Raw genomic sequence first — 10,000 nt, 5'->3', positions numbered from 1 at the left:
GTAGACAGAGTGTGCAAAAGACAATATTATTGTATAAAATGATATATAATATCCATATGGTTTATATGAACACATATCACATATGATGTGTAGTAAGTGTATATGGAGCGGAGTGTTGTACAGGTTCACAGTGCAAGGAGACAGGTTTAGTGCAGTTCTGTGATGGTGGCTCTGACAGAGGGAGATGAGTTGTACAGTCAGTGATGAATGGATACAGAACAGAGAGCACAAGACCGTTTGCTTTCTGGCTTCACTGTTTTAAAAGAGGAATCAAATCCAGCACAGTTCCACAAATAAAGGTCAACAGCAGGTGAAAGACTTTGATGTTGTATCAGCTAAGTTCACAGAAAACAGTCAGAACAGTAGTAAGACATTGATCAGTGAAATTTTCCATCACCAGTTCCCCTCTCGGTGGTTTGTGTGTTTGTCTTTTGGTTTATTTATCAGCAGGATTACACGTAGAACTACAACGTGTCTGTACCTTTACTTCCTGTTCAGGTTCATGGGAGAATGTCGACTGGCTCTCAGAGACGTGATGAACTCTCCCAGCCTCGCCGCCTCCTTCACCATCTCCCTGCTGGACACCAAGAGAAACAACACGGGGGTGGGGAGCGCACACACACACACACACACACAGCACAGACACACACAGCACAGACACACACACACACACAGAACAGGCATATTAATCTACGGCCTCATTGTATCACGAAGGAATGACAAATCATAAATCACTCACAGTTTCCTGTCTGGATCTGAAAATAGAATCGTTCTGTCTCTTTCTGTCGTGTGTCTCCAGCAATAATTCAATTAGTTTCCTCTGTCTCAGTGTCTTAAACACAGAATTGATCAGATTTATCCACACACACACACATCGAGTCGCACACACACATGAACGCACAGATGAGCACACACCTTCAGTCGTCTTCTGTTTTTTTAAGTCTGACATGAAATAACGTTCTGTTTTGAATCCTCGTTTCCTGAAGCCAAAACAAAGTCTTCCTCTCAGTGTCGGAGCCGATCTGATTGTGTCTCACGCACACACACACACACACACACACACACACACACACACACACACACACACACACACACACATTGTACCTACTGTAACATAAACACAACCCGATCACCTCAGACTGTGTGTGTGTGTGCTATGTGTGATCCAACAGAAAACACAAAATGTCCTCAAATATGATATTATATATATATATATATTATTATGTACTTCTATTACAATGAACTAGTGTGTGTAAAGGTTGCTTGTGGTTATGAAGCCTTTGTTTAAACAGATCTAATTATCACTGAGCTGTGTTTTCCTGTTGAAGGAAGCTGCAGACGACTGCTCCTCCTGTTAGAAACATTATGAACCTCGGGTGTGCAGCACTTTGCAAAATACAGATACTGGAAGATTGAAACAGGATAAAAACAAATTGAGTATAAATTGATTGACATTAGATTGTGTGCTAAAATTAAAAGAAGGCTTTCACTCAAAAGTGGGTTAGACCCTTTGAGGCTGGATGCTCCATCGTACAGCACCTCTCACACATTATGAGAGAATCATTCATTTTAATATGTTTCCATGTGTCTCCATTCGTCTCCATCAGGCCACGCTGACCCTCCAGGTTTCCTACATCCCTCCTCCAGGATCGCTCCTCCCCTTCCAGCCTCCTCCCCAGCCCGAGGCCTATTCCCACAACAACCCCAACGTGGAGCTGGACACGGTCACAAGTGAAACAACCTGAAAACATTAAACCTGCGAATCTACGATGTCAGATCTGTCAGGTTCTTCCTCAGAGACTCGTTTTTAACTGATTGTCTCTGCAGTGATTTCTCTGGACACGCTGGGTGAGGAGGACACGGAGAGCTTGATGATGCTGGAGCCCCCCGAGGACCAGGGGGGGGACGACGGGCGGTCCATGATCATCGTCGGGCCTCAGGGGCTCCCGGGCAAAGAGTCGCCCACCAACCACACCCCCAAGCGCTCGCCGCCGTCCTACAACGCCCAGGGGGGGCTGAGGAAGAGGAGGAAGGGACCCAGCTCTCAGCAGAAGCCTCTGGCCAACAAGCCCCAGGACCTGCAGGTGAGTTCATGACATCACGACAACTTGTTGCTTTGTGAGGGTTAGGGTTAGTTGCGTCATCGTGTCTCCTCACGCGTCCTCGTGTCCAGGTGCGCGTGCGGGTCATCGAGGGCCGACAGCTGCCGGGCATCAACATCAAGCCCGTTGTCAAGGTGACGGTTGCCGGGCAGACAAAGAGGACCCGCATCAGAAACGGAAACAACCCCGTGTTCGATGAGGTGAACAAACACACAAACAACTAATCATCATCAGCGTTGTAACTATTTGGAGCTCTGAGTTACATTAGTTACTGTGTCATTGAGGTATTTCTGTGTGATGTGTCATCATCCTATGCACCAACTTTTTTTTTGTTTTTTGTATTCTCTTTGGGTGGGTGGAATTATTTACTTTATTTATTTAATTCGTTTTATTTCATCTATGTGTGTATTTTTTTTTATTTTGTTATGCAATTTTCTGTAATGTTTAATGTAGAGTGTTCTGTCTGCATGTTCTCTTGCATTGTGAAAATATTTGGAAAAATAAAATATTCTAAAAAAAAAAAAGAAATTGAGAAATGATCAGTGTTGATTTTGAGGCTCTTACGTGTTTTTCTCTTCACAGACGTTCTTCCTGAACTTCTTTGAGACGCCGTCAGATCTGTTTGACGAACCCGTCTTCATCACTGTGAGTCAATTTAAATAATAACCTTTTCATTCCATCGAGCCACAATATGGATCTTGTGTTGTTTACTTGTGTTTTCTGTTGTGCTCATTGTGTCTCTCTTCCTGCAGGTGTGCGACTCTCGCTCTCTCCGAACTGACGCTGTGATCGGTGAATTCAAGGTGAAACATCGTCTACGCTGTTTATTAAGTAACGTAAAAAATATTTCGTCCGACAATAAAACTGAAACTCTAAGAGAATTCTGATTATTCACAGTTGGATGTCGGCACCGTCTACAATGAGCACAGTGAGTTTATCTGTATTTAAGTAAATATATATGTGTGTTTGTGATGATTTGACTCCAATTTAAATTTGACCTATTATGGACTTTTCTTTTTTGGTTCCATTAAGTTCCAGGTTAGTTTTAAGTCCGATCGTTCGTTAAATCTCTGACTCTTTAGGACACTGTTTCCTGAGGAAGTGGCTGCTGCTGTGCGACCCTGACGACCTCTCCGCGGGGGTCAAAGGTTACCTGAAGGTCAGCCTGCTCGTCCTGGCCGCCGGAGACGAGCCCCCGGTGAGTCTGATTGGACGAAAGAAGCAAAGTGGAGGGAGCTCGGACCGTAAATGAATGTCCATGTGTCCGTCTGTGTCTCAGGCTGATAAACGTGAGTGTGTGGAGGACAAAGAGGACATCGAGGGGAACCTGCTGCGGCCGGCCGGTCTGTCCCTCAGAGGAGCCGTCTTCACCCTGAGGATCTTCAGAGCCGAGGATCTGCCTCAGAGTGAGACCTCTCGTCTTTGTGTGTTTTATGTCTCGTGCTTCACAGCAGAGTCTGATCCTTTCTTCTCCGTCCGCAGTGGACGACGCCTTCATGGACGGGATGAAGCAGATCCTCGGGTTCGACAGCAACAGGAAGAACCTGGTGGACCCTCTGGTCGAGATCCACTTCGCCGGCAAAACCGTGCGTGTGACGTGAAACAGCTTCAAATCATTCCGTTCAAACATGTTTCTTTATTTCTGTCTTTTGTTTTGTTTTCAGATCTGCACGAAGATTCTGGAGAAGAACGCCAACCCTCAGTGGAACCAGAGTCTGGCCATGCCCATCAGAGTGAGACACACAAAAACGTCGGCTGTAAATAAAGATGGACGACAAGACGGACCCGCGTCGTCCATCTTTATTTACCGTCTGCAGAGCAAACACACTTTATTATTGCACTTATGAGATTTTATACATTGAACGTTTTCTTTTTTCTTTCCCAGTTTCCCTCCATGTGCGAGAAGATGAGGATCAGGATTCTGGACTGGTGAATCCCTACTGATAGATTTTGAAATATTGGTTTTATCAAATTCAGCAGAATATTAGAATTTTGCATGAAAGATTAAGATTAAGATACATTTTATTATCCCACACACAAGTAGAAGAGTTCATATGTAATAATGTGGTCCTTGGTGTTGTGTTTTACATTTTAAGAGCTTGTTTTTTGATTTGTCATCTTCCAGGGACCGAGCCAGTCACAACGATGTCATCGGCACCACCCACCTCTGTATGTCTAAGATCTCCGCCCCCGGAGGAGAGATAGATGGTGAGTTACTGGTCTGAACTGGTGTGAGCTGGTGTGGACCCAAGCAGAATGGTTTGGACTAGAATCAGCTGGATTTGAAAGCATTGTGATGGATTGGTTTGATTTGAGTCTTTTGGGTATTTGCTACCGAACCACTAACCCGAACTCCCCCTGGATCGTTGAGTCTCACAGTCTAACTTCTATTTTCTTAGTTTTTTAGGCTCTTTCATTCTTCTTCCTTGCATCACATCTGTAGCTTGGATGCAGATTGTTGCTAACATCACAACGAAGGCTGTGTTTGCAGTTGTGTTTGTTATAAAATATTGCACCTTTCACAGTTGCACATTTTTCTCCAATAACCACTTTCTCTGCTGTGATGGAAACCCTGAATGTGGTCATTTCTCTCACAGCATCGATTTGAAAGCAGGTGCATGAGTTTGCGGTGAGTTTCCAGGATAGTTTTTGGCGTTTGTTGCCCACGAGCATCGGTTTGGGTTTGCGTGGCGTTCAGAGACTTCTGTTTCCTTTCTGTCTGACTGTGAACCGTCCTTCCTCTCTATGCATCCAGATGACTTGACTCCACGGACCGTCCAACCTGGCAGTACGTCCTCTCTACACACCTTTCATTATGTGCCAATCAGTTCTTCTTCCAAATCCGCTTTTTTCAATCAAAGCTAAATTCTGCTGAAATCTCTGAGTGTCTGATCGTGTGTCGGTGAACGAATCATGAAAATCCTGTTTATTTAAATTTCCCTTTCAGTGCCACGTTCCTTCGTGTGGATCATAGAACTCTGTCTCCACTTTGTGTCCCTGCAGTCGACGACAGTCTTGGTTTCCTGCCGACGTTCGGCCCGTGTTTCGTGAACCTGTACGGCAGCGCCCGCGAGTTCACCGCCTTCAACGACCCGCACGAGAACCTGAACCTCGGAAAAGTAAACTCCACCTTTCATCTTCTTTTGCTCCTTCTTCTCTAATTACAAGTATTCCTTCCCATCATTGTGGGTCGAACACAGCCTGTAAATAAAGATGGACGATATGACAGCTATCGAAAGTGAAGCCAAAACACCCAGATTGCCCCCTGGTGGCTCAATACAGTATAGGTCATAAACCCTGGACCAAACCAAGATTCAAGATTCAAGATTCAAGATTTTTTATTGTCAAATGAACAGAGATAACATGAAGTAGTCACTGTCAATGAAATGCTTGGATCACACACTCTCTTTAAGCAATGCTCAAGTATAAAATAGAATAAAAAAAGAATAAAATAGAATAACAATGAAATAGAATATCAAAAATTTTAAATAGAAAATAAAATATATACATCTAAATATATATCCTTAGTTGAATGTTCAATTTGTGAAGTAGTGCAAAAGGTTATCTTAGCGTTTAAACATCCATTAACTCTCGACTCTTCCTCAGGGGGAGGGCGTAGCGTACCGAGGACGAGTTTTAGTTGAACTCACCACGAAGCTGGCAGACAAACCGGAGCAGAGAACTGAAGACATCCCATCAGACGACCTGCTGGTGGTGGAGGTGAGACAGACAGAGGACGTTAACCTGTGGATGTAGAAAGACAAATGTCCGACCATCCACCCATAATCGTTTCTTCTCCTCCGTCCTACAGAAGTTTCTCCGGAAGAGGAAGTTCTCGCTCTTTGCGGCGTTTTACTCGGCCACGCTCCTCCAGGACGTCGACGACGCCATCCAGTTCGAGGTCAGCATCGGTAACTACGGCAACAGGTTCGACTACACCTGCCTCCCCCTGGCGTCCACCACCCAGTTCAGCAGGGCCGTGTTCGATGGTGCGTACGTGGGTTTAACTCCGAGGTGAAAGGTCAATTACAGTAGTAATAAAACTCTAAAATGCTCGGTGTCTGCGTGTGTGTTTGTTTGTGTCTCTGTGTGTGTCTGTGTGTGTGTGTGTGTGTGTGTGTACTCCAGGTTGTCACTACTACTACCTCCCGTGGGGCAACGTGAAGCCGGTGGTGGTGGTGTCTTCTGAGTGGGAGGACATCAAACCGAGGATCGAGGCTCTCAACATGTTGCTGAGCATCATCGACAGACTGGTGAATATTCATAAATGTGTTTCTGTTCTCAACTGTGACTTCTAGACAGTCTGACCATGTGTGTGTGTGTGTGTGTGTGTGTGTGTGTGTGTGTGTGTGTGTGTGTGTGTCTCCAGGAGGCCAGCCTGCAGCAGGTGCAGCTGGGGGTGAAGACAGGAAGTGACCTGGAGGACCTGGAGCAGCGGGTGGTGGAGCTGCTGGATCAGGTGATCACAGACTGCAGGTGTGTATTCTTACTCCCTCACCAAGTACCTGTACACAGTGGTGTACAAAGTACTTGAAAGCCATACTTGAGTAAAAGTACAGATATCTTACCTGAAAGTGACTTCGGTAAAAGTAGAAGTCAACCGTCAGAAAATGACTTGAGTAAAAGTCTTAAAGTAGCTCATATTAAAAGTACTTAAGTATCAAAAGTATCTGGTGTTGAAATGTACTTAAGTATCTAAAGTAAAAGTACAAGTATCAAAATTAAAAATGCAAAGTGCTTTTTATAGTATTCCTATACAGACACAAAACAACCCAAAATGTTTCAGAGAGAGAGAGAGAGAGAGAGAGAGGGAGAGAGAGAGAGTTGCGCCGTGCGTAGAGGCGTGCGGCGCCAACCTCCGCTGCTCAAGTAACGAGCCAGTTTGAGAATGTAAGAAGTAGAAAGTACACATATTTTTGTTCAAATGTAACGAGTAAAAGTAAAAAGTCGTCAGGAAAATAAATACTCAAGTAAAGTACAGATATGTGAAAAATCTACTTAAGTACAGTAACAAAGTATTTCTACTTCTTTACTCTCCACCACTGCCTGTACTCACAGTATCCGGGTACTTGTACTTGACCTGAGTTGTGTCTCTGCAGTGAGGAGCTTCCCTCTCTCGCCCACTGGCAGTGCACGACTCCCCTGGACCGCTCGCTGAGGCACGTCCGCACGCTGCACCTGCAGGGGATCGTCGCCGCCGCGCTCGCCCTGAAACACGGGCCGGCCACCGAGCTGTCCACGGTGCTGGAGCAGGCGGAGGACTGGGCCAGCCGGCTGAGGGACATGGCCGAGGAGGTGAGCGGGTTCACGGTCTGACGGTCAGAGGCAAAATGGAACCTTCAGGACTCTCACCCTCTCTCTCTCTTTGACTCGCCCAGCCTCAGAACAGCCTCCCGGACATCGTGATCTGGATGCTGCAGGGCGACCGCCGGGTGGCGTACCACCGAGTCCCCGCCCACACCGTCATCTTCTCCCAGGAGCATTGTGGGAAACACTGCGGACAACTGCAGACTGTCTTCCTCAAGGTACACACACACACACACACACACACACACAGACGTATATACTTTGTACTGACTGGTTTGTGTGTTTGTGCCGTACAGTACCCGCAGGGCAGCGGTGCAGAGGCCAAACTTCCTGGTCAGCTGAGAGTCAAACTCTGGTTCGGTTTGGCTGCAGACGTCAAACATTTCAACCAGTTCGCTGAAGGGAAACTGTCGGTCTTCGCCGAAACGGTGAGATACACAAACTGAGTGGATGGAATCAGTATTTACAGGCTTGTTCGGTTCATATTCAGCTGCTAAAGTTCAGAAAACACGTCCCTCTCCTCAGAGTGTCCATCGCTGCAGCTCCTCTTTTCAGCCTCTGTCTCAAACATCACACGTCTCCTCTCTCTCTCCGCAGTATGAGAACCAGACTCGGCTCGCCCTGGTGGGCAGCTGGGGAACTACAGGCCTGACCTACCCCAAGTTCAGTGACGTCACAGGACGAGTGAAGCTGCCGAAGGAGAGTTTCAAGCCGTCGCCCGGCTGGACCTGGGCCGGGGACTGGTTCATCAGCCCCGAGAAGACGTGAGTCAGCTGGTGTGTGCGTGTGAATGTTGTGATTGTGTAAACACTGAGTGTGTCTGTTTGTGTTGATCAACCCACAGGCTGCTGTTTGAGGCGGACGCCGGTCACATGACCTTCTCAGAGGAAGTGTTTGAAAACCAGATGAGGTTACCAGGCGGGCAGTGGATCGGCATGCCGGAGGGATACACCGACGTGGTACGTGTGTGTGTGTGTGTGTGTGTGGTTGTGTGTTTCTGTTCTTGTCACAGCTTTGTCCTAATATCTGACCGTGACCTTTCCTGTCAGAACGGAGAGAAGGCGGTGCCAAAGGACGACGTGGAGTGTCCTCCTGGTTGGGCGTGGGAGGAGGTGGAGTGGAGTGAAGATCTCAACAGAGCCGTAGACGATCAAGGTGAAGAGGCAGAGACACACAACAGAAACACACACATTCAACAACCAGAGTCAGACTACACACTAATAGGTATATGTGTGTGTGTGTGTCTGTGTGTGTCCAGGCTGGGAGTACGGTATCCCCATCCCTCCAGACCGACGCCCCAAGGCGTGGGTGCCGGCGGAGAAGATGTACCACACCAACCGACGCCGGCGTTGGGTTCGGATGAGACGGCGAGACCAACAGAAGATGGACGCTCTCAGAAAGGTGAGGACATGAGGACATGAGACCGTGAGGGACAAACGGAAAAATTAGGTCGGAATCAAACCAACGCTTCTGATCCAAAATGAATCCGATGATTTTAAACACAACTGAACTTCATCATCAAGAAGCTCAACTAAATATATTCAGTTAATTTCATTTTTCATGAATTTATTCCAAAACCTCCAGATTTTTCGTCTTTAAAACACAAATAAATTCACTTTTAATCAACCAGCTATTAGTTGTTCTGTAGATACATAAATTCATGAAGTTACCTCAACTCACCACTAGATGGTGATGCAGTTACACGAATGAGGAAAAGAGAAACTGAACTGTATCCAAATTTAAACCTTTCCCTTTTGCACCTTTGATTAAATTCTGATGTGTCTGATATTATATCTGTTGTTTATGATGATTCCATTGAATTCAATTGTGTGTGATCGGTGCCTGAACATCTGTTTGAAACATCTGTCCCAGATGTAGAGATGAGTAAATGTCTGTCTTCGTCCTCGTGTCTCCGCAGCAGCGTCCGGACGAGTTGGACCGCGAGCTGTGGGAGTACGCCTCCCTGTTCGGGTGGAGGTTCCACCTGAAGCCCAGGAAGACAGACAGCTTCAGGCGCCGCAGGTGGAGGTGTCGCATGGAGCCGCTGGAGAAGACAGGCCCGGCCGCCATCTTTGCTCTGGAGTGTTCTCTGGTGAGGAGGAGGAGGAGGAGGAGGAGGAGGAGGAGGAGGAGGAGGAGGAGGAGGAGGAGGAGGAGGAGGAGGAGGAGGAGGAGGAGGAGGAGGAGGAGGAGAAGGAGGCCGCTCCATCATCATCTCTAACAGGCTCATTATGATGCATGATGTGAACACGTGAATCTTCTGAATTTATATCCAGGCTAAAATATTTTCTTTTTTTCTTTCTCTTTCCTCTTGCTCCTCTTCCTCTTTTCTCTTCTCCTGCTCCTCTTCCTCTTGTCTTTTCTCCTGCTCCTCTTCCTCTTTTCTCTTCTCCTGCTCCTCTTCCTCTTTTCTCTCCTCCTGCTCCTCTTCCTCTTGTCTTTTCTCCTCCTCTTCCTCCTGCTCCTCTTCCTCTTTTCTCTTCTCCTGCTCCTCTTCCTCTTGTCTTTTCTCCTGCTCCTCTTCCTCTTTTCTCTCCTCCTGCTCCTCTTCCTCTTTTCTCTTCTCCTGCTCCTCTTCCTCTTTTCTCTCC

The 10,000-nt window shown here is 46.7% G+C and overlaps 1 protein-coding gene across 1 annotated transcript in view; it reads left to right on the top strand.

The window, feature by feature from the left end:
- dysf (dysferlin, limb girdle muscular dystrophy 2B (autosomal recessive)) overlaps positions 1–10,000 on the top strand; it is a 52,680-nt gene that overhangs the window by 5,481 nt on the left and 37,199 nt on the right. Inside the window, exons 4-29 of the mRNA XM_061095635.1 lie at positions 499–604; positions 1,608–1,731; positions 1,828–2,084; positions 2,174–2,302; positions 2,685–2,747; positions 2,855–2,905; positions 3,000–3,030; positions 3,185–3,300; positions 3,382–3,508; positions 3,585–3,688; positions 3,767–3,835; positions 3,988–4,031; positions 4,228–4,310; positions 5,106–5,221; positions 5,709–5,822; positions 5,914–6,091; positions 6,231–6,355; positions 6,472–6,578; positions 7,202–7,397; positions 7,481–7,627; positions 7,706–7,837; positions 8,007–8,173; positions 8,254–8,368; positions 8,459–8,564; positions 8,668–8,810; positions 9,328–9,501. Of these exons, the coding sequence (XP_060951618.1) occupies positions 499–604; positions 1,608–1,731; positions 1,828–2,084; positions 2,174–2,302; positions 2,685–2,747; positions 2,855–2,905; positions 3,000–3,030; positions 3,185–3,300; positions 3,382–3,508; positions 3,585–3,688; positions 3,767–3,835; positions 3,988–4,031; positions 4,228–4,310; positions 5,106–5,221; positions 5,709–5,822; positions 5,914–6,091; positions 6,231–6,355; positions 6,472–6,578; positions 7,202–7,397; positions 7,481–7,627; positions 7,706–7,837; positions 8,007–8,173; positions 8,254–8,368; positions 8,459–8,564; positions 8,668–8,810; positions 9,328–9,501 (3,124 nt within the window). The remainder of the gene's footprint in view (positions 1–498; positions 605–1,607; positions 1,732–1,827; positions 2,085–2,173; positions 2,303–2,684; positions 2,748–2,854; positions 2,906–2,999; positions 3,031–3,184; positions 3,301–3,381; positions 3,509–3,584; positions 3,689–3,766; positions 3,836–3,987; positions 4,032–4,227; positions 4,311–5,105; positions 5,222–5,708; positions 5,823–5,913; positions 6,092–6,230; positions 6,356–6,471; positions 6,579–7,201; positions 7,398–7,480; positions 7,628–7,705; positions 7,838–8,006; positions 8,174–8,253; positions 8,369–8,458; positions 8,565–8,667; positions 8,811–9,327; positions 9,502–10,000) is intronic.

Source organism: Limanda limanda, chromosome 22 (genome assembly GCF_963576545.1).
Source record: "Limanda limanda chromosome 22, fLimLim1.1, whole genome shotgun sequence".
In the NCBI taxonomy this organism is placed as follows: Eukaryota; Metazoa; Chordata; class Actinopteri; order Pleuronectiformes; family Pleuronectidae; genus Limanda; species Limanda limanda.
This window is presented reverse-complemented; position numbering and strand designations above follow the sequence as displayed.